Source organism: Petaurus breviceps, unplaced genomic scaffold (genome assembly GCF_028583685.1).
Source record: "Petaurus breviceps papuanus isolate PSGF00001 unplaced genomic scaffold, PetGlider_PUasm1.0 90654, whole genome shotgun sequence".
Taxonomy (NCBI): domain Eukaryota; kingdom Metazoa; phylum Chordata; class Mammalia; order Diprotodontia; family Petauridae; genus Petaurus; species Petaurus breviceps.
Genome location: NW_027187301.1, coordinates 1,652,013 through 1,676,665, shown reverse-complemented (window position 1 = coordinate 1,676,665; position 24,653 = coordinate 1,652,013). Strand labels below are relative to the sequence as shown.

The 24,653-nt window shown below is 41.5% G+C and overlaps 1 protein-coding gene across 1 annotated transcript in view; it reads right to left on the bottom strand.

Annotated features, from left to right (window-relative positions):
- Window positions 1–3,865: 3,865 nt before the first annotated feature.
- PDIA5 (protein disulfide isomerase family A member 5) overlaps window positions 3,866–24,653 on the bottom strand; it is a 185,858-nt gene continuing 165,070 nt past the window's right edge. Inside the window, exons 15-17 of the mRNA XM_069064939.1 lie at window positions 17,310–17,380; window positions 11,341–11,475; window positions 3,866–4,099 (exon numbers count right to left, since the gene is read on the bottom strand). Coding sequence (XP_068921040.1) covers window positions 4,019–4,099; window positions 11,341–11,475; window positions 17,310–17,380 — 287 coding nt within the window. The 3' untranslated portion in view covers window positions 3,866–4,018. The remainder of the gene's footprint in view (window positions 4,100–11,340; window positions 11,476–17,309; window positions 17,381–24,653) is intronic.

Sequence of the window (24,653 nt, the reverse complement as noted above, 5' to 3'; positions counted from 1 at the left end):
CACACACACACACACACACACACACACACACACACACACACACACACTCCAGTGCTTACCTGCAGGGGTAAAAACACTGATTTGTTCGTGTCAGGGTGGTGGTTTCCCCCAGTGTCAGCCTATGCCCAAGGTTGGGGGAGCAGGGAAGGAAAGAGGGGCCAGTAGAGGTACCACTATGGGGTGTGTGTCTAAAAGGGCAGTGACTGCAGGGTGCAAAACTGACTAGCTGGAGGGAGAGAGGATCTAAGGAACTGGGTAGGAACTGTCTGGATAGCCCGGCTCTTTGGGGGGGGGGGATGATCCCTGGACTCTGAGTCAAGGGAACATGGTTTCTAGGTCCTGCTGTCACTAACTTGCAAAGTGACCTAGGACAGGTCATTTCATCTCATCAGGCAATAGTGCCCTCTCCTGTAAAACGAGGGGGGTCCAGCCGGATGATTCCTATAGCTCCTTACAACTCTGAATACTTTTTGATTGTTGGCAGACCTCAAAGCCAAAGCTATAAAACCTCCTTACCTCACAATCCTACCTTCCACCTCCCCCAGAAAATTCACAGGATTAGATTCTTGCTCAGATTCCTTTCAACTCTAACAGGTTATGAATTTACTTTGCAGACACCATTTTCAAACAACTATTAGAAAATCCTTTTGCTCTGGTCTTCTCAGTAATGTCATCAATTTTATGGGATAGGAGGGAAGAAAGCAGGGGAAAGGCCTGTGAAGCCTGGTTCATCTCATGCCTGTAGTTCAGTTCCCCACTGAGAGCCCCAACAGCATCATAAAACCCCAGAACTGAAGGGACCTCAGAGATCACCTGTGAACATCTGCACTACCAGCGCACGACCTCCCAAGGCAGGCCCTTCGACTGGGGGACTACTGACTGTAACTGTTCTTCCTTAGGAGGACCTAAAATTTGCTTCTAATTTCTACCAACTGGTCTTTGTATTACTTCTGAGAGCAAAAGAGAAGTCTTATTTCCTTTTCTACATAAGAATCATTTATACCTCTGAAGACATCTATTCCCCCTGTGCCTTCCTTTCTTCAAACTAACTGTCCTCACTCCCTTACATTTCTTTTCATAGGACCTTTCTAGGTTTCTGGGGCCTTTTCTATCATGGATGTCCTCCAGGTAGTCAATGTGAAGCTTCCAAAATTGAATATAACACTCTAGTAGGAACATTACCTCCTGTTCTGGCTACTATCCTACTATTAACATGCACCCTAAGATACTTAACTTTGTGGATATCGATCATACCATTGGCTCAAACTGAGTGAGCAGACAGTTCAAAATGCCGAGATTTTTAAAAACATAAACTACTAAAAATGGGTCTCTAGCTTTTATTTGTACAATTTAGCTTTAGAACCTAAATGTGATGTTACATTTTTATCTATCTTGGCTCAGCATCCAGACTGTCAAGATCGCTATGAATTTTAATTCAATCATTGCCTGCATTAGCTATCCCTTTTTCTGATTTCATCCAAGTCATTAGGAAATTGTTCAATGAGACAGAGCCAAGGACAAAGTCCTGTAATATGCCTCTGGAGAAAGCCCCTTCCAGGTTGTCAACAATCTGTTAACATTCTATAGGCATGATTTCTTTAAAATCAGCTATGACCTACCTAACTGCCCGGTAATGTTACTGTCAGAAGATCCAGTGTACCTTTCCTCCATCTTGCCCACAAGGATATCATGGGAGACTTTGCCAAATGCCCTGCAGAAATCCACGTACACCATGTCTTAAAGCAAGCCCTGATCTATCAGTCTAGTAACTGATCGCAAAGGAAACAAGGTTAGTTGTGCATGACTTGTTCTCAATGAAATCATGCTGGCTCTTAGTGGTCTTTGCTTCCCTTTCTAAGGGCTCACATGAGGTCTAATCTGTTTCAGAACTTTCCTGGAGACTGATGCCAAGCCTGTGGTCTGCTGTGCCCTTCAGAGTGCACTCTCCCCCTCATTCTGAAAACCTGGCTTTCTGGTGTCTTTCTCGTTCTGCATGATTTCTCAAAGGTTACGGACGGGTTTGCTGATCACAACTGCCAGTAGTTTCTGCAGCTTGAGATGTGACTGTTCTAGACCTAGAAACCCAAACAATAAATACAGTAAGTGTTCTCTTACTGTTTCACTGTCTTCCACTTCAAATCCCTCCCAACCATGGCAGTGAACTATTATTTCTTCTATGGTTCTCATCTTGAAGATTATTCTCCTTGGAAAAGAAGACAGAAGAATGTACAGGAAGAGGATTAATTAAGGTAGGGTCATGGCTATCCAAAAGGGCATTTCCAAGCTTCTTGTGAAAAAGCCAAAAGGAAATGAACCCACACAAAGAGCCGGTATCCTCTCCCCCGCAGACAATGGTAAATGGGTACTACACATGCATGCACACCCATACACATACACACAGCAGCAGGAGCATCAGAAATATCTCATTCCTAAGAACCTCCTTATCCTCCCAGACAATGTCCTTTGTAGATGTCCACTCCAGTCAGAGAGCTGTAATTGGGAAAGTACCTTTGGTGTCATTTAGTACACTCCCGTCTTACAGATGAGGAAACTGAGGTTCTGCCCGGTTGACTGACCCACTCAGGCTCACGCTGCCAGTTAGTAGGAGAGCCAGAAGTACGACTCAAGACTGCTAATTCCCAGATCAGTGTTTCTTCCCCTAAAGCATTCTACCCATTTGTTGAAGATGATAAAGTGAAACACTTGATGCTTTGCATCAAAGAAATGGTCCCCATTCCTTTCTTTAACATTCTGAGCTCTGCAGTTCTGCTCATCCCCAACTTGTGATTCTTTTGGTTAATTCCTCCAGTCTGACGTACACTCACTACCGTTAGTTGTAGCTGAAACAGGAGCAGTGACCACCAGATGGGCACATCTGCAGAACACATACCCCGGGGGAGACTTGGCTTCGGGGTTTCCCAGCTGGGGAGCAGAGGAGGGTGTTGGTGTGTGAGGGAGTAGACAGGATGGACCACTGAGAGAGGCAGCACAGACAGAAGGCAGATGGAGGGGAGAAGAGAGGGGAAGAAGCAGAGTTGGAGATGGGGGAGGGGCATCCTAGAAGAAACTGATTTGAAAGCAAAAAGAAATAAAGGGAAGGGGATCATTTTATGAGGACAAGAGTCAAGAGGCACAACTGTGCATGTCTAGAACATGGCAGACCCAGCTCCTGGCACTGCTGATTTTGCTGGACTCAGGAGCAGTTATATGTACCTATGGCACTTTGCTCCCCACAACACCCCAGATGCAATTTCATCTCAAGGGGCAGGGGCTTGGCCTTGGTCTTCACTACTGATACAGTGGCTGATTCCTTGTTTAAAAGGGATCACATGTAAAAGAAGTGAAGAGAAAGAAAGGAAGGAAGTGAGTGAATTCAAGCGAGATGAGGAGGCAGGGAAATGTTAAAAGAGGAGGAGACACAGAGTCCAAGAGAGAGAAAACAGAGAACTATGTAAACACATTGCAGGTACAACACATCAGAACTGAAGTTATGGAGATCTGCAAAGAGCCCACACTTACGTCTCCATTCACTTCATTTTCTGGTTTTCCCTGAGCATTATAATGTTGTTCCCTTCAAACATCTGACAATTTCCCAATCCTAGAAAAATCTATGTCCAAATGAAGTCTTTCAGTCTCATTCACTTCTTCTATTCCCCTGCCCCTACCCCCTCAAAAGCTGGAGGGGACAGACTATTCCCACCAACCCTGGCCCTCAAACAGTCTCTACCTATATAAATATTGCATAGGAGTATTGCTGGCATTGCCTCACAGAGGAGGAAATGCAAGCTCAGAGCTCAATATGGCAATAAGCCTATCCTTGAACAATCCCCACCTTTCCCACCCCCCACCCAAAAAAATCCCCAAATCCCCAAACAAGTGGTTCAACTTTATTTTAAAATTGTACAAAATGGCCACGAGTGGCTATAAAAAACTTTGTCTTCAGAAGGTGTGAAAACTCAGGAACAACAAAGCCAGCATCGTTCACAGTGTAGTGGAAAAGCTTCTTTTGAGGCAGAAATCACAATTCATCTTTCTTTTTTCCAAGTCGCTCATGGTCTCGCTCTCGGAGAGTACGAACAAAAGAGACAAACCCTGACTCCTAAAAGAAAGAAAAGGGTTGAGGAAAGGAAGGTGGAGAGCGGAGGGGGTGAAGGGCAGGAAAGGGGTCTTTTCATTATCTGATAAGGGCCACATAAGTCTCCTCCTCTTTGCTGACATCCTCTTCCCTCACCCCACTGAGAGAGCAGAGAGAGCCGAAGAAGGTGGCTTCAGTCATGTCCTATGCATCCAAAGGAGAGCCCAACAAAGTCAGCTGGCTGCAATTTTGTGCTATTCCTTCCTCAGCTTTGCCTTTCGGAGTTGGTAACAGTTCAGTCCTGAACTCTCAAACCAAACTCGTCACCAGGAAGAGAGCATCTCTTAAAGTATATTCTTATGGTATTTTCTGTTCCACTTGTGAAGAACATGTGTCTTAACTTCCATAACCAGGACATGTGTAATGTATTCTTTTTCTAGTATTAGAGGTGGGTTTCTCCCATGAGGTAAGGTATGGAATCTATGGCTGCAGGAGAGAATAAAAAGAACTAGCTCACACGAGGACTGACCTAGACCTTGACCAAAAACCAGTTACCGCCTGATAGGTATCCAACCTCCTTCCCCCATGATGGGGTTGAAGGAATAAAGGCTTCTCCGGGTACCACCAAGCTGTTTCACTTTGCCAGCATCATCCTTTTGTTTTCAAAGAGCCCCTTCTCCACTCACATTTCACACTTTCCAGGGTGGTATCTGAGAGCTGTCAATAATGGAAACTATTCCCTTGACTAATTCAAGAAAGATGTATTAAGTACTTCCCAGGTGCTGGTTCTGCTCAGTCCCTGCCCTTGGAGAGTTTCCAAAGACAAGCTGCATGACTATGAGCAAATCACTAACTTTTCTGAGCGAGGCATCTGTAAAAATGGCCACCCTGCATGGAGGGCCTAGGTTGCAGGGCTGTTTGGAGGTTCTGATGACAAGACAACATGTGCCAGGAGCTACTGAAAGTACTGGGAAAGGTCACAGAGGAAGCAGTGGCTACCCTGTGCCTCGCTGGAAGATCAGGGTGATGGGAAGCTGAGATCAGCAGGGAGCACACTCCAAGCATGGCTGAGTTTGTGTGGAGGCCGCAGATGGACTCTTGAGTTTGGGGAATAAGTCACTGTCTAGCTTGGCTGAAACAAAGAGTATGTGAAGGGAAGTAGTCAATGTGAAATAAGGCTAAATGGCAGGTTAAAGACTTGATATTTTTATCCCTGAAACGAGAGAAAAGCACTGAAGGTTTTCCAACAAGAGGGTGACATGGTGGGGACTGTGCCTGTGGATGACGACTCTGGCAGGGTGAGAAAGAGATGCTGGCTCAGTGCATGTATGAAAGCAGGGGGAGCAGTCAGCAGGAATGGCAAAATCCAGGTAAAAGTCGTGAGGGCCTACTGGACCTTGGGATCCCACAAGTGGGTGTAATGAGAATGGGAATCTGAAGATCTTCCCTGCCCCTTAATAGACATAGGGGGAAGTCTGAAGACCTCCCCTGCTTTGAAAGTAAACTCTTCCCCCTAACAGGCTGAATGTAATCACATGGAGCCTGTGATGGAGGGAATTTGCTAAAGGGTGGAGCAGAGACCACAGGAAGCTTCCCTTCTGTGAAGATAAACTCTATTCTCTAATAAGCTAAATATAGTCACATGGAGCCTGTGGTGGGAGGAGTTTGCTGAAGGGAAGCAGAGCCCACAGGAAGATGGTCAGAGCTAGCCAGATGGTGGGGAAGAGAGAAGGATCTCAGGCAAGGAGTCAGTCTCATGAGTAGATATTGACCTTGTATTGGTTTGTGGGAAGGCTGAAGGATGCTGTGGCTCTCAGCATTATTGTGGCTTCTGAATATCTTTGGTACTATGATGGAATCAGCTTACTGCTTGTGGGATTTGTTTTTTTGGTGTCTAAATAAATGCTTCAGTTCTATCCTCTCTCTGGAGGGTTTGGTATATTTTACAATGGAACATCATGTGATACTTATAGTCACAGCCTTTATCATGATTGTGGGTGCTGTAAATATTGCATTGGCACTACAGTGGGGAGAAAGGGATGAATAAGACACCTGGGGAAGGAAATTTAGAGGAGGGGCAGGTTTTAGGGGAAGTGTTGTCAGTTCCTTTTTCAATACAATGAGTTCCAGATGCTGATGGGACATCAGCTTAGTGATGTTCAGAAGAAAGAAGGCAAGATCTTTGGCAATGAAGGACAGGAGAGTTCAAGAGAACTGGATATCAGATATCAGAGTCATAAGCAGAGAGATAAACTGGACCCCCATAAACAGATGTAATCAGCAGCAGTGTGTGTAGAGATGCTTAGGAGAAAGATGTATTAGCAAAGGGAACTAAAAATGAGTGACCATATAGGTAGAAGAAAATCATGAGGCAGCAGTGCCACAGAGGCTAAGGGAAGGGGGGGTCGTATCCAGAAGAAGAGGGTGTGTGTGTATATATATATATAGGCAGTGGGGAAAGGGCCTATAGATTAAGACTAAAAATGAGGGAGAGAAAAGAGAATTATTTGTGGGGCAAGCTTCCAGAAGAGACCAGAGGAGGCACAATTAAGGGCACAAGTCATGGGGTTAGCCTTGATAAAGAAAAGAATCACTTCTTTCACAAGGAGAGGATAGGTAAAAATAAAGAAGGGTTTTGATATGTGGAGTACAGTAGAGGAAGGAATTCCTGAGATATGGATTTAATTGTCTCAGTAAAGTAAGATGCAAGATAATCTGTTAATAGAGTAGTGAGAATGTTCTATGGGGCTAGAAGAGAAGAGATGGTTTGAAAGTCACTTTATTTCTATATATGAAAGAGTCAATTGAGAATGGGAATAACATACTGAGAATTAGAGTAAGAGGAATACTCGTACTCGAAAGAAATATTTGTAATAGAAGGTCAGTTAAAATCAGATAACATGAATTAGTGATGCAACTTCTTGGCTCAGTTATGTGACTTCTTCCAGTAGTGTTGAGTCATGGAAAAGGGAGCTGGTGGGGTGACCAAAATCTGAAGAATGGAAGGCATAAAAATTAGGACAGGAGACAAGATTCAAGGGTAGAAGCTGAACTGACCAACTATACGGTCAAGACTGAAGGGACGAAAGTGAAGCTAGAACAGGGATGATGGTTTTGGAGAACAGGGAGGGATGAATGGACTGGTGGTCACCATAAGGATGAAGAACAAGTTTAAGAGGAATGAAGTAAAGATATAAGAGCAAGAGATCATGACCAGAGAGGGAAATACTGGAGTTCAAAATGTTGAAGGCAGCACACTTATGGATGATGCTGAGATCTAAGGCAAAGCTCCTCCCTGTGGGTAGCTAAAGTGAAATAAATTTAGTTCATGCAAGTTGTTGAGGCTGATGAAATGGGAGACCAGAGTGTTTGAGGGGGTATATCAAACATATTTTTGAAGTCTTTAATTATGAGGACAGAAACAGAAGTATTTAGGAAAGGCTGGGACTAAACTTCTTTAGGAAGAACAGAGAGGTCCCTGGAAGCTGATATATTATAGACACAAGGATCTAGCAGCATGATGGCATTACAGATAACCACTGCCTCAAAAGGAAAGGAGGAAGGTTATAGAATTAGGGTTACAGTGATGGTCTGGAAATGGTGTTGAAGAGACAGCAGCGGGCAGATTACTCCTTCTCCTGGTGGCCCAGTATGCTAGGGGGCATAAGAGAAGGATTGATAGGTGCTGGAGAGACTGACCAAGGATAGAGGATCTTTTGGAGGGAAGGGTTCAGCGAAACAAAAAGTTCCATGAATCTAGCATTGTTTTCCCCAAAAGAGACAAAAGAAAGAAGTAAAGCTTCTTCGGCCAACTGGATACCGGGAGAAAAGAGTGTCCGGAAGGTCGGGCTTTTTAAGATATTGGCAAATCCCCCAAACTGTTGCTCTCAGCACCCCCCATGTGCAGAATTCGGTCCAAGGGAAAACCCACAGGTTTCAGATTCTGAGGTGGCTGTTGCCTTCCAAAGCCACCAACATGGCTGGTGCCAGATCTCAGAAGGGGATTTACTTACTAATATTTTCTCTGCAACCCTGTAATGAGAATGGGAATGTGAAGATCTTCCCTGCCCCTTAATAGACCTAGGGGAGAGTTGGAAGACCTCCCCTGCTTTGAAAGTAAACTCTGCTCCCTAATAGGCTCAATGTAATCACAGGGTGCCTGTGATGGAAGGAATTTGCTGGAGGGTACAGCAGAGCCCACAGGAAGCCTCCCTGCTGTGAAGATAAATTCTGCCCCCTAATAGGTTAAATGTAGTTACATGAAGCCTATGGTGGGAGGAGTTTGCTGAAAGGAAGCAGAGCCCATAGGAAGCTGGTAGTCAGAGCTAGCCAGATGGTAGGAGAGAAAGGACACTCAGGTAAGGAGATAGAGAGGTTTGTGGGTAGGTATTGATCTTGTATTGTTTTGTGGGAAGGCTGAAGGATGCTGTGCCTCTCAGAATTATTATGGCTTCTTAATATCTTTGGTACTATGATGGAATCAGGTTATTGATTTTGGGACTCAGTTTTCTGGTGTCTAAATAAATGCTTCAGTTCTGTTCTCTACCTGGAGAATCTGGTATATTTTGCCATTGAATGTCATGTGATATTTATAGTCACGGTCTTTATGATTGTGGGCACTGTAAATATTTCATTGGTGGTACTTTGGTCACGAGAAGGGATGGCAAAATATCAGACCTCTAGTTAGAGGCAGAAGGGATTTAGAAGAAGAAATGGCTATCCTTGGATGGGAGGATTTGCCTTATGCCTTCCTAACAAGGGAGTGGTCTAAAACTACAGGGCTCTGTGAAAACTGGGAACAGAGGCTACAGCAAGGAGAACCTAGAGATTTAGAAACATGTTTGCAAAGAATACCAATAAAAACTGGGAGAGAGCTGGAGGCAGTGAATAGAAGAGGCTGGGTTTTACTAATAGGCTACCGTATTGTGTGTAAAAGCAGAGACAAGCTGTTATAAGAGCTGGCTAAGTGCCAGAATTCGAGCCCTCCTTTAGAAGAGCAAGCTGGGTCTCAGGTGGTAGAAGAGAGCACTGGAGAGTCTAAGTTGGAAGCAGAGAGAACTGTTGTAAATTTGGCTCAGAAAAAGAAGAAAAAAAGTAATAGGAGGAAAGTTCATACAGCTTTGGTAGAGTCTGAGCCTAGTTGCTATGACGACGACTCCCAAGAAAGTCCATGTGTTATACAGAATGATCCAATGTTAAAGCGATAACATTGTTTCAGGGTGAGGCTTTTACAAGGGCAGAAGCTTGCCCCATACTGAGAAGGCAGGAGAGTCAGGGAGGGCAAGCAGTATTTCAAGGAGATACTTGAGGACCTCACTCAACAGATGACTGATATTTTGAGCAGATTCACCCAAAGGATGGGAGAATCCTTAGTGTCTTGGATGGCAAGAATCAGTGATGAAGGGAGCGGCTGGGGTAGTGACAGAGAGAGTGGACTGCTTGAAATTGATAAGTATTTCCCAGAACCCTTTTGTCCTGCAAGCTTTTAGAGACTTTCATGTGGCAGGAGGTAACAATATGATCAAGCCATTAGCTTTAGCTGCTGCTGGATGCAATAGAATGTATCCTGCTGATCCTATGTGGCCTAGAGGAGACAGACCCTGGTACTCACTTAGACTGCATGAGAAAGTTGAAAGAAGTAATGAAAACTGCTATCATGGTTGGAGATGCAGATACATATCATGAAATCCCCTTAGCAGTTCCTCATAGAAATATCATGGTGAAGACAGCTCCTCCTGATTATAAGCACCTACTTCTGACTCTTCTAATTGGTGAAGTAGGACACCCTCTTTCAGAAGTGCTGGATAAGATTTCACAGCTAAGTGACTTAGGAGAATGGGAAAATGATAAATTTCCTCTAGAGAGAAGAGTAAGTAACCGGTGGATTCAAATTCAGAATTGATTGACAAGAAGAGAATTGTTTATTGCTCTACTGAGAGCGGGGGTTGCTTTTGGGAAAACTGATGGTATCCCAACTAATGAACTATATAAAATGTATCAAGAAAATGGACTTGATGTTAGACAGAATAGAGAAGTGAGAACTGCCCTACAGATGCTCCTCTGAATTTGTCACACCTTCATGGGGACTCAGATTAAAGAAAGTGCTGGGATAGGTGGAAGTGGTCAATGTGCTGAACTTGTGGCAGTGTGTATTTATAGTCACAGTCTTTAATGTGATCGTGGGTCCTGTAAATATTGCATCGGTGCTACAAACCCTCAAACTGAAACTCTAAGGAATACATTTTAGTTCACCAGTTCATTAAAAAAAATTACATTAAAGTTGGAATTCAATCAATAAATTTTTGTTAAGTGCCTACTATGCCCTAGACATTGGTGATATAAATGCAAAGAATGGAAGAGTCCATACTCAAAAAGGACTTACCTTCTAATGGAGGAGACTATTAGTACATATGTAAAGATGTATAAGCAGAAATACAAAGTGAATAAATACAGATATACTGTTGAATACAAGGTTGTTTGGAAGGGAACACACTAGAAATTAGAAGAGAGGAGGGTTTCCAGAAAGGCTTACTGTAGCTATGTCCTAAAGGAAAAGAATCACTCTATGAGGTAAAGGCGAAGAGGGGGTACAACCCAGGCATTTGGAAGGGACAGTACCTAGGGACAGAGACAGGAGATGGAGTGTCATACATGGGAAATAGAAGTCAGTTTGGTTGAATCATAGAGTATAAGAAGGGGAATAATATTTGACAAGGCATAAAATTAATATCTATCTATCTACTTGTATTATATCTATATTACCTAGAAATATAAAAGTGTAAGATATTTTAAGCCCAGGTCAGGATTAATGATTACTTTGTTGTAATCAACTTAGCAACCCACAGAGAGACTGAATCTGAGAGAAGATATTATTTTCATGCAGCCTTGTTAGAGTACAATCTGTTTTCTCCACAATGGAACTCTCTTAGGTAATCTGGGATATAACCTCCTCAACAAATCTGACAAATTCCCATGCCTCGCAACACCCATTATGGTCACTTCCTGAGTCAGGAATGAAGCTAGCTGTGGTTGAAAGCTTTCCTCAGCAAGAAACCATGGAATTGGGCTGAGTATGGAGTTTAGGAGGAGAAGAAGGAAAGGAAGAGAAATCAAGGAATGGAGCAGGTACTGCCAGACTGAATGGTCTTAGGTTTGAAACTCAGAAAGACCAAGAAGAGAAGAAGAGGGCAAGAACTGAGACTCAGAAGCGGCAGAACTTAGGGAAGAACTTAGTCTAGGCCTAGCGGTAGTTTCCACATACTCACCGTCCGATCTCCGTTATATTTTTCGATCATTTTCCCATAGTTGTAGTAGTTGAAGGTGGGGTAACCATCAACCCCTTCCTGCTTACACAGATCCCGGTTCTTATCTTTGGCACAGTCAACTGCAGCACAGGCAATCTACCAGGAAAAGGAAACACTGTATGAGAGAACAGGGCACTTCTGCACTCATGGTCTGCAGGAAAACATCTTGGGTTCCTTTTATGCTGCTCTGTATACAGGCTCTTAACATCACCATCAATGGGACACCTGTTCTGAGTCAGGCATTCTTAGCCGGGTGCCTGGGAATATCTTTTTAAGAAAATACTTTGATAACCATATTTTAATATAATTGACCTTTGTAATCCTATGTACTTTATTCATTTAAAAACATTATTCTGAGAAAGGGTCCCTAAGCTTCATCAGCCTACCAAAGGTCTGTGACACAAAAAAGGGCTAGGAACCCCTGGGTGAAAGCTGGTTTTTAACAGCAGTGGGCAGTGGGTTACTTTTTGCTTGGCTCTGAAAAGTCACATATTTGAAGCCAGCTGGTCAGGATTAAGATGTTGAGATGGTGCAGAAGGAACAATAGTAGTAATAATCATTTAAAACAGAGTAGTCACAGCTTGATTCCAGGTCTACAGGCTCCAGAGAACCTAATTTTGACATGTGAAAATTTAGACTCCTCTACTGACAAGCACACCTCTAAGAACTGAGGAAAAGAGACCAAATTCTCTCTGAGCTTAGCCCACTATAGTTTGCCATAAAAGTAGTAATCATTTTTATATGCAGTGAGGCCTGCAGAGGAACACTGGACCAAGGACTGAAAACAGTTAGATGGGTCTAGGAAAGCAGGTAGCAGGCTCAGAATAATGGGGTTATCTCTAAAAATTTTCCTCCTAGCCTCCACTGAGAATTTTCCATGAGGCTCTATATCTGGGGGCTCAGGAAAACACCACTAAATGTGTCTGAAGAGAAGGCTTGAAGACTAGAGACATGGAGAGTTCAGGTTACAGTATGGTTGGGTGGGAAGGATACAGTATGGAAGAATGAGTGGAGTTATAGTACATGGGTCTCAAAGGGCTGGCAAGTGTTTATAAAGCTCAAGGTGTTTTTGTGAGGCTGTCATAGGCCCAGAGAGTCATTAGGCAAGGTAGGAACTTAAGGGAAGTCATCATATATTCTTTTTTTCCTCTAAATAGGATAACCTCCCCCCTAGTTCAGATGGGAGTCTCCCATATTCCCCAAACTCTCTTAAGTAAAGGGATTTCACAGCTTTCCAAATTCCTTTATTTGTCCACTTATCTCCTATTTTCTCTCTGCAGATCCCTTTTTTCTTTTCAGGGTCTCCTATAGAAGCAGTAAAAAGGATTTTTTTTCAATTAAAAATCACTGACACCCAAGGAAGAAAAAAAAAAGGGTCACAAACAAATAAAAAGCAAATTTAATGCAATAGATTTTTATTATTTTTAAAGAGGAAAATGTAAAAGGTTTAGCTTAACTTTCTCTTAAAATTAAGAACAGGTAACATGTGACATTATTAAAAAGAACTAAAATTATTTTTACAGTTCCACATTATAGTCAATCAAAGAGACAACTGGTAAAAGGGGCAGAGAGAAGGCAAAGGAAAGAGAGGACAGAAGACAGTGAGTTATGAGCAAAGAGTTCATTTACTTTGTGGGACTTTAGACATTTGGGTTACTTGCTAACTAAGGTTCAGAGCTTTTGAACTACTCTTTATAAATCTGCCAAGGCTTCCCTCTGACAAGAAAATAACCATTCCAATCCTATCAATCAATGTTTCCTGAAGGCTAAGTGTCTAGGAGCTGGGAGACATTTTCTGGGTGGTAGCAGCTGTGGTCAAAGCACTCTCAGTTCAGAGGGTACCAGATAAGAGATGAATTACTGACATCAAGCCAGATGTTCTTCACTGGGGCAGCTAGGTGGAGCAGGGGGTGGAACACCAGGCCTGCAGTCAGGAAGACCTGAGTTCAAACATGGCCTCAGGCCATGCTAATTGTGTGACCTTGGGCAAGTCACTTAACCAGTGTTATCCTCAGTTTCCTCATTTGTAAAATGGGGATAAAAATAGCATGAGATAATAATTGTAAAGTGCTTTGTATAGTACTGGCCACAAAATAAATCCTGTATAAATGTTAGCTGTTTTGCTATTATTATTTCGTTCTCCAATAATATAGAGTTGTAATTCCTGAGACAATTTGGGATCTAAAGCATTTCTGAATTATGCAAATAAATGGGGAAAACGGTCGACTGTGGGCTCCATATAAAACAACGCAGCCATGCCCACAGTACTGATTCTTGGGGGAGGGTCTCCCCAGCTTTACTGTGACCACCTAACTAACAGGAGGCTGAAGCACAGTCCTCCACAGGAGTCTGGGGACACTGGGCCAATGAAGCTGTTCCTTTAGCACAGCTTTCAAGTATCTGATGAGTGTCCTTAGACCTAATAGCTCCTGGTTGTTCTTCTCTATATTCATGTTTAAATTATGAATTTAATTTGTACTCCTGTTTGAAGTATGAGGCACAATTTTATAAATCTACTAAATTAAACAAAATCTATTTTGAATTTCAAAACAAGGTGGCAGCCACATAATCAAGTGCAGCTTGTGGCAGTGAATGCTAGCCCACATCCCCTGCTTCTAAGAGAGATAAGCTGCCAGCCTCCTCAAATTTCAACAGCTCATGAAATTTTACTTCATTCAGGAAACCTCCTTAGACTCTCTGGAATAAGGCAGCAAGCGTGTCTTCTCCTTCCACCAAACACAAACAAAACTCCCATGATGCCTCCTCCTAATCTGCACTTACTCACTCGAAGTACAGAATGTACAGATTTTAACTTCTTTCTTCAAGCTTAACCCATCTAGACGGTACACCTGCCTGTTGTTTACGTCTCTGTTCACATGGTGAGACTGATCACAGTACTGATCATGGACTCCTAGCACTGGAAAGGCTGAAAAAGAGATCATCTAGTCTGGCCTTTGCTCTGAGTCCCCTTAGGAACACTGGGAGGAAGGCAAAGGCAATAGCATCCCCACTCCACTGCAACCCCCTGCTGGGACTATGTGTGGAGTGACCCCCCCCCCCCCACCTCTGCCTCCTTCATTGCCCCCTCTAGGAATCTATCTACTCTAAGGGCCCTAAATTCCTTCTATTCTAGTATCTATCATCAGCTGAGGCCACTGAATAAGCCAAGTTAACTCTCAGGGGTGGGAGTGCCCCTGCTAAAATATGTACTACCACATGCAGCTTTATTGATTCAGTAAAATAAATCTCTGCAGGAGCTAATATTGACTTTGGCTATGAAAATGGAAGTGAATAACCAGCTGCATATTGATTGGGGGAAGGAGTGGGGACAGGCTTCTGGAGACAAAAATAAAATTCAGGCTGAAAGAGGTAGAGAACAGCACACTGAACCAGAACGCTGGAAACCTGGGTATTGTCCCAGCTTGGCCGCTCAGCTGTGACCGCGGTCACATCCCAGCCTCTTTGGGCTTGTTATTCCACTCCAAAAGAATGAGCTGGTCTCTAGGGACCCTTCTAGCATTAAGGTTCTATTAATATAGGAAATTTACTTCAGGAGTGAACTGATGGGAGGGCCTGTCAATTTATATATCACAAATAAAAAGAAAAAAATTCCCTGATGATCTATCACGCATTCCTCATCCTGAGCCAGAAGGGGAGATGATGTAGACAGGGCACCTGTGGGACAAGACAACGATGCTCACTTCTCGGGAAGCCTGTCTCACCTCATGCTGACAGCATGGGCTTTCAGCTATCTGCTCCTGGCTGTGCTAATTCCACAGCCTCCTTGGCCCTAGACTGGCTAGCTCTCTTTTTGGTATCTATTCTACATCAATGTCATCTCATCCAAAGAGAAGGAACACTGTAAAATCCACATTTCTTCCCATTACCTTCAAGTTTGGGGCAGCCAGGTGGCACGGTGGATACAGCACCAGGCCTGGAGTGAGAAAGACCTGAGTTCAAATTCAGCCTCAGAAACTTATTAGCTGTGTGACCCTGGACAAGTCACTTAACCCTCTTTGCCTCAGTTTCCTCATCTGTAAAATGAACTAGAGAAGGAAGTGGCAAACCACTTTGGTATCTTTGACAAGAAAACTCCAAATGAGGTCATGAAGAGTCACGTATGGCTGAAATGACCGAACAACACCTTCAAGATCATAGTTTATGACAAAATCGAGATGTATTTATTGTTCCATATCTGTCTCCTCAAACTGTGCTTTCCCTGGATGAACTGTTCTTTCTCTTTCTCTGGTGATTTGCAGGATATGAAAAGTATGTATAGGAGAACCATAATACCAGGTAGTTCTGCCCTCCCCCTCCATCCCCCTGTTATCTGATAGACTGGAAAAGGCATAGTCCAAATGAGTCATCCTGGGAACCCAGCTCTGTGTTCCAACAAAAATCCAAGACTTACACTACAAATAACTCATTAGTCTGGGTCCCAAAGGAGGTTGAAAAGACCCATGCTGAGAGATACACTATTTGGTAATGCTAAAATGCTAACCAAATTTCAACTAAAAGCTCCTGACTCCTCTGTCCCTATAATTAACAGCTGTGGCCCCCAGGCTGTCTACATCTAGCAGGGAACATAAAATAAGACAGATAAGAATTAATTTGTCCCACAACAGTTTTCTAATTTTACTTGCTAAGGCTACTTCAGCTGATTCTTTGATCTCCTGGACTTCTGACCCTACTGTTTAACCTGACCCTCCAATAGCTGTCCACACTTCCTCTTTGGTTAACTTCCCTGGAACTGGCATCTGTTAGGGTGCTCCCACATAAACCAATTCCTGGCCATCCTTGCCTGATTTCTATCCCAGACAATAGGCTGACAGGCTTTGGCCTGAAATAGCAAGTACAAAGTGTGCATGTGCCTGTCCCTGGCATTCACATATTCACAATGATCTTAGGAGGCCATTTTCCCACTGAAATAATTTTCATATGTGGTGTTTACATTTCCAACTCTGTAACAATGCAGTAGAACTGTAACAACTGTTTACAATATTTAAAAAATGTTTTTCACTGTGAATGTGTAGGAAATTTCAGCTACATGCAGTGCTAAATTAGTTTTTGTGGATTATCTGGGGAAGCAATCTTATAGAACATTATTTCTATAGAAGAATGTGTTCTAAGCTCTAAGCAAAGAACTTAAACAAATGAACTTTTGAAATACAACCTATTTTCGAGATTAGGACAGCCTGGTATTTGGTTTACAAATTTTTGCCATGAACTTGGTATTTTTTTCCTTTGGTCATTGAGACTTCTGGCTAGTAAGATACCAGATTGGTACAGAAAAACCATGTGACAACTAGACCAGTAGTAAGAATGTGTTTGTTTCATCAACACAGAAATATACAGGGGAAATGCTTTGTTTTTGTTTTCACTGTGAGTCTGTATGCATGTTGGCTTTACTCAGTATACACAACTGCCTGAACTCCGGACCACTTGCGTGGCATGGGCTCCCCAGAGTACTTTAGCTGTTTTGGGGAGCAGTTTCTTCAGAGGCGTGCCATGTTTCACCACACCACCCATTTCTGATTTCTTCACATACAAAACAGAAATCAGAGCTGAGTCAGGTACATCCCTCCCTCTCCCTCCTCTCAATATATTCTAATCTGCAGTTTTAACTTGTTAATTTTATGCTTCATTAGGCTGTGGCTGCAGGTGCCTCTGGCTTAAGCATGATGTGGCTTCATTGATCATAGCCTTTTTTCTCTTCTCTCCTAGTTCCTCTCTCACTGTCTTTGGATTGTAAACCAGGCCCTTCCCAAGAGAATCCTAAAGTGAAGCAGCTGGTGATAAAAATGCCAGGAAGCCAGCCCCCTCTACAGAGATGTGCCAGGCATGGGGCAGGCTCCCCTATAGAAGATAACAAACATAGTGGGGAGAGCAGAGTTCAAGGGTGGAGACAAAACAAACAGGGCCATCCTTACCTTGCGGTCATCTTTGAAGAGTTCGGCAGTGGCAGTGAAGTTTGGGATTGTATTTTTACAGTGTGGACACCCTGCCATAGGAGAGGAAGAGAGATGACAGAGTCAGGAGGAAGCCAAGTGAGATGGGAAGTGGCTGGTACAGACCCTCCCTAATGTAAGACCACATCTAGGTAGGACAGGCTGGAAACCAGATGAACTTCCTGAACCCTCAGTGGCCTAGGAAAGATATACCTTAACTTTAGGGGGCAGTCCAAGACATACATTTTTGGATATGGCTAATGTGGGAATTGGCTTTGCTGGACAGCATATCTGTTACAAGTGTTTTGTTTTTCTTTTCAACGGGAGTGGGGAGGAAGAGAAAATAGATGCCTGTTAACTAAAAAAAAATGAGTTACATTTAAATAAAGTTATGCCTTTCCAAGGATTGTCTCTCAGTCCTTCTTTGAGCCTCTGGTGGCTCCAATCTTGACAGGTCACTGCATCCGTCTGTTTATAAAGATTAATTCAGAATTTGTGGGAATTCCTTTCCCTGCATCCCAAAGCACACATAAAGAAGACAGGGCCACTCTTGCCTAGGGGCCTTTTAAGGTCCAGACCTGACCACCAGACAGACAACCTGAGGCAGAAAGCTAGGAGGAGATCTGCCCTAAAAGATTCTTGTTTTATCTTCCTCTTCTTAGCAAAAGCCAAAGTCTTCATAGCTGCAGGTTGCTATTAGGCACTGCTATTTTCACAAGGAAGGGCATATGTGCCTTCAAGATCTTCCAAACAAGATGCAAATCCTCCTTCTTTTGCAAAGGGGTTGGTGAGGCAACAGGTCATTCTCTCCATCCACAAATGACTAGTGAGGCCCAGCTGGGAATGGAAACATCAGCTCTTCAATTACTGCTCCTTCTGTTTTCTTCCTGTTTTATGATGGGTGTTTGCAATGGGGATGAGAATTTGAAGATCTTCCCTGCCCCTTAATAGACCTAGGGGAGAGTCTGAAGACCTCCCCTGCTTTAAAAGTAAACCCTGCCCCCTAACAGGCTGAATGTAATCACATGGAGCCTGTGATGGAGGGAATTTGCTGAAGGGTGTAGCAGAGACCACAGGAAGCTTCCCTGCTGTGAAGATAAACTATCCTCTAATAAGCTAAATATAGTCACATGGAGCCTGTGGTGGGAGGAGTTTGCTGAAGGGAAGCAGAGCCCACAGGAAGATGGTGGTGAGGAAGAGAGAAGGACCTCAGGCAAGGAGTCAGATAGTCTCATGAGTAGATATTGATCTTGTATTGGTTTATGGGAAGGTTAAAGGATACTATGGCTCTCAGTGTTATTATGGCTTCTGAATATCTTTGGTACTAATGATAGAATCAGCTTACTGGTTTTGGGATTTGGTTTTCTGGTGTCTAAATAAATGCTTCAGTTCTATCCTCTATCTGGAAAGTTTGGTACATTTTGCAATGGAACGTCATGTGATACTTACAGTCACGGTCTTCATCATGATCATGGGCGCTGTAAATATTGCATTGGCGCTACAGTGATTGATAAAAACAAGTTGATGAGGCCTTCAGCGGGAAATGTTAGAATTCTTCAGTGTCCAGACAGACTTCTCAGAAATCTATCTTTGTTAGCTTTAACTGATGAAAACAAGCTATTTCTTTCAACTAATTTCCCTGATACTGTTAAGGAGAGCTGAAACGTGATTTCTCTGATAATGAGAACATATCTTAATAAAAATCTGCAAATGGGAAAGGCCACTTGCAATGCACCCATATTTAGTTTCACTTCCCTAAAAGTAAGAGAGAAATTAATTTCCTGTAGGAATGAAAATGGCACTTTGACTAGTCTTAGGGGATTCCTCTTTTATTTTCTATTTATTTAGAGGAGGAAAAAATAATATTTTAAAGAATTTTATACCAAACTAAAAATCTAATACAACTTTAATGCTGAATTCTGGGCATAAGCCAACCTGGGAACAGGAGAGATGCCTCATTTCCATGGGTTGGTGGAGGTCATCTCCTGCCCATAAATAGTAAGATGGATGGGATGACCTCTTAAGGTCTGCCCCCAGTCTAGGGATTTTGTATTTTGCCCAAAAATCTGAAGGAGAAGAGAGAAGGATGCTGCATCTGGATGTCAAACTTTTATTAATTGGGGGGGGGGGATAATCTTTAAAATGATGGTTCTTACAGTAGAACAATAATTATAGTAAAACACCAATAATCTAAGCTGAGTGGCAGAATGGGCTGGATTAGTGAAAAATCTAGAATTAAAGAGCATTAAAAAATAAAGATTTAATGACAAAACCACCTTCATGTAAGTTCTTTAAGGGTTGCAAAGTGCTTTTTCACAACAACCCAATGAAATAGGGAGTGACAATACCATTATACTGCTTATTGGTGTGTGCCTCCTATGGTTCACTATAGCCAGAGAGCGCCAAACACGGTTCACTTTACTCCCCAGCTCTCATTTTGGTAGCTACTTTATGTTTGCTCTTAGCTCTGCTCCCCACTCTGCCTTCTAGCTCTGGAGTCATAATCAAATCAATATTCCCATTACTACAGGACAAGGTATATTAAGCTATTTTCCTATGGCTACATTTACCATCACTATAACTTTCATCACTAAAATTCTCCCCTAGTTCAATCTGCTATGGCTCACCTATATGTGTAGTTTCCCCTTATTATGATGTAAGGTAGTGGAAGGCAAAAATTGTCTTTGCTTTTATGTTTATGTCTCCAGCATTTAGGCAAGCATCTGGAACATAGTAAGTGATTAACAAATATTTTTTCATTTATTCATTTTACAAAGAGAAACTGAGACCCAGAAAGGGAAAGTGATTTGTCCATGGCCACACATCTAGCAAGTGTCAGAACTAGGATTTGAACTTTGGCTGTCTGACTCCAAGGTAAATTCTTCTTCTACTCTATCGCTGTGTCTTAGTATGGTTTTACTACTTTCAAGAACATAAAATATTATAAAGAGTTATAAAAATACTGCCAAACAGATATCCTTATGGACCTCTTGCAGTTAGCCAAAAAATTTGTATTTGACAAAAAACTGTGCTAATAGGTAGGGCTTGAAAAAATTGTTCCTTTAAGTAGGGTGATCATCCCCCCTCTTATAACTTTGCTTATATTCTCAACTACTTATTAAAATCTTTACTCACAGTGATTTCAAAGATAAACTTCAATTCAGACCATGGGGCCCTGGTCCATAACCTTTTATTGTTTCTTTTTTCCCTTTGATATTACAAATAAATACAAAGAACGGAAGGAAGAAAGAAAAAAGTGAGGAAGGAAAGAAGAAATTAGAAGGGAGGAGTGAGGAATAAAGGAGCGAAAGAAAGAGGAGAAAAAAATAAAAAATAAAGAAAAGAAATTAATAAAGGTAGGGGGAGGAAGGAAGGAGAAAGAGAAAGAAAAAGAAAGAAGGGAGAAAAAGAAAGAAAATGAATGATTACACCGCAGAATCAAATGAATATTTAACCATAGATGGTGTTGAACCATTGAATGATTAGAAAATTTCAAGTTTTAGTTATGGGGGATCAAAATAAAACAATAAAAGAAATGACAAGCTTGGGGGAGAGGGCATAGCCCTTTGGGCACAAGTTGGGTAGTGGCATTATCTGCCCTAAACAGATTGAACTTCAGGCTAAGCTTTGGCAGGAGATTCGCAGTGTAGTAGGTGCTTAACTTTAGGCCTACATTATCTGGGAATTTTGGCATCTATCTGCCTTTGCCAATCAGTAGAAGAAAGTCTGGGTGACTTGTGGGAGCTGGGGACTCAATCCCAGGACAGAAGTACTGGGGACTCTCAATGAACACAGAGAGTAGCCCCACTTGTCTCAGCTATTCTTTAAATCACAGATCAAAAACCTTTCTTTCCACAGGTCTTCCCAGCCGGAAATGTGCTTTCCTTTCTAAGATTTCTTCTGGCATTGTTCCTGCTCCTTTCGTATACATTTGCCTTACTCTTTTGTATCATCATTATTTTGTGTATTTTTTCCCTCTCTTTACATTAGTTTAAGCTCCTTGTGGCTCCTTTGACATTTAGTTGCACTATCCAAGATGGGTGTTTGACAACTCTCTTTGAACATGAATTTGTTGATGGTTTTTTTGAGAAGAAAAGTTTGGTTTGTATTTTTTAAAAGATTGCCGGTTGACAGTGAGTAGTGATATCCCCCAAAAGCCTGATAATTCAGGGTCTGTACTTTATCTAGATCCTAGGGGACCCCTGCTCTTCAATACAGCAGTCATGATATCTTGTCTAAAATTCTCAGTCTCTGAAATATACTAATAAATCAGAGGTCACAAGCTACCCTTTTATAGTGAGAAAGATGGGAAGACACTCTTAAAAGAAATAAAGAATGGCTTGAATAACTAGAGAGATTTTCAGTACTCATGGCCAGGCCTCACCAATATAATAAAAATGATAATGTTACCTAAATTTATGTATAGATTTAGTACTATAACAAACAAACTATCAAGGGAATATATTATAAAGGCAGATAAAAATAATAACAAAATTCACTTGGAGAAATAACAAAAATCTAGAATCTTAAGGGAAACAATGAAAAAAATTAGGAATGAAGAGGGAATAGAATTTTAATACCTCAAATTATACTATAAAGTGTTAATCATAACAACTATTTGATAGTGGGTTTAAAAAAATAAAGAAGTGAATCAGTGGAACAGACTAGGTTAGGATGAATCAGACTCTACTGAACCTACTAGTAGAGAAACACAAGAACATAAATCACTTGGGGAAGAATTCTCTATTGGTCAAGAACTGCTGAGAAAACTGGAAAGCAGCATGGCAGAAATTAGTTTAGAATATCTTACATCATATGCCACAATACTTTCCAAATGACTACAATTTTTAAAAAAACGAGAAAAGAACCAGATCAAGTCCCTTTAACAGGTATGGCTAGGGGAAAGAATCCTTTTTTAAAAAAATAATTCATATGTTTTGCCTTTATATCACCTAAATTTCTTCCTGTATCCTTCCCCCCCCATTCCTCTAAGAGAGACATCCAATGTAACAAAAATATTTTTAAAGACAAAAAAGGAAAAGGAAAAAAAAATCAGTAAGACTGAGCAATATATTGGAAAAAACCTGAAAGTATATGCTACATTACACATCTGTGGACTTCCTGCCTCTGTGAAAGGGGGAGGGGAGGTGTCTTCTCTTACCTCTTCTTTGGGGCTACGGTTCTTTGTTTTAATTTTGCAAAATTCAGTTTTAATTGTTTTGTATTCGTTGTTCTTTACATCTACTTGTTACAGCCAATGTGTATATTGCTTTCTCCGTTCTACTTGCTTCATTCTAAATTAGTTTATGTAAATTGTTCTATGGTTTTCTATATTCATCATATTGCCATTTCTTACTGCACAGTACTATTCCATTACATATTAACACATGTTTAACTATCTCCCAATAATGGGCATCTACTTCGTTTCCAGTTCTTTGCTACCACAAAAAGTCATCCTAGAAATATTTGGTGAATATGTGGGTTTTCTTCTTATCAAACATATGCTTTGGGGCATATGCCCAGCAGTGGAATCTCTGGGCCAAAGGGTACAGATAATTTATTCATGTTATTTGCATAATTCCATATTGCCTACTGAAACAGGAGCACCAGTTTACAATTCCAAATACTACAACATTTCTATGGGACTATTCCCATCTTCTTCATTGTTACCAATTTGCTGGGCAGGAGATGGAACTTCAGGGTTATGATTTGCATTTCTCTTACTATTAGTGATCTGGAATATTCTTTCATAATGTTAATAATTTGTAATTCTTTGGGGAACTGTTAGTTTTTATCCTTTTACCACTTATCCATTGGGATATGACTTTTGATTTTTTAAAATCTATCTTTTTATCTATATACGTTGTGCATTTTTCAAATGCCCAGGAGAAAACAGAAAGTGAATAAAGGCTACAAACAAAGATCAACGTTGTTGCTACGCCGTTAAAAGAAGGAAGAAAAAAGAATTCTTTTCTTGCCCATAGTCACGAGCAGTATATGAATCACTTCTCTTATGATTCTTGTATGGTCTGATTAAGGGGAGAATTCTTAATGAAAACTGGAGACACAGGTGATCACAAAAGGCAAAATAAATAATTTAGACTATAGGAAATTAAATAGTTTTTGCACTACAAAAGCAATGTAACTAGGATAAGGAGGGAAGCAGCCAACCAGGAAAAAATTTTGCACCAATTATCTCTGACAAGGGTTTGACATCTAAGATACATAGGGAATTAACGCAAATATATGCCACCCAAAACTATTCCTCAGTGGTCAAAGTGCAATTACTTGGACTATAAGAACATGAACAAAGAGCTCAAAAGAGTTGCAAACTGCCAACGACTATATGAAAATATAGTCTAAATCATTAATAATAAATTTTGAGGCTTTTACCTTTACTCCCAGAAAGCTGGCAAGTATGATAAAAAGATGTGAATAGTCAATAATGGAGTGGCTATGAAAAGACAGGCTTATTAATGCACTATTAAAAAGCTGTAGATTGGCTCATCATTCTAGAAAACAATTCAGGAATAATGCCAAGAAAGTGACTAAGATGTCCAGACTTTTTGACCCAGAGATCTCACTGTTAGGCATATATGCTCCATGTAGGTTGATGATAAAAAGAAACGTCCAATGTATTCCAAGATATTTTTAGAAACACTTTTCACAGTAGCAAAGAACTAGAAGGAAAGTAGATGTCTTGGAGGAATGGTTACACAACCTGACTCATGAATGTAACTGAATATTACCTGCACTATAATAAATGAAAATGAAGACTGTGGAAAAACATGAAAAGATTTTTATATGAAGCAAAGTAAAACAGGCAAAGCCAGGAGAACAATATATACAATCACTACAACGTAAGTGGAAAGAGCAAAAAATAAAAATAAAAACTGAATTGTGAAACTGTGACTATTAAGGGCAACCTTGACCTTGAAGATGAGATAAAGGAATTCACCTTTTCTTTGCCAAGGGGTAGGGGTGTGTGTGTGTGTTGGGAAGGGGTAATTATACAGTGTTAATTTTCTGTTTTTGTTCTTTGCATTTACATTGAAGACATTCTCACAAAGAAATTCTAAGATTCTAAGAAACAAAAGTAGTGAAGGACTGAGCTCTTTTTTAAGGAGTCCTATAGGCAGGAGGTACTAGTTTGAAAAGGGAAATGGCAAAGATAGAGAGGGAGGGTCCTGACTTACTAAATCAACCGTCAGACAGAGATTCTGCATCTGCTGAGCTGACAGAATTTCCGCAGGTGAAGCCTCCCAGTGAGTGCAGCTGAAGCCTCAGATAGACGTTCTAGATGGAAGTTAGGGGCAATGGGGCCCC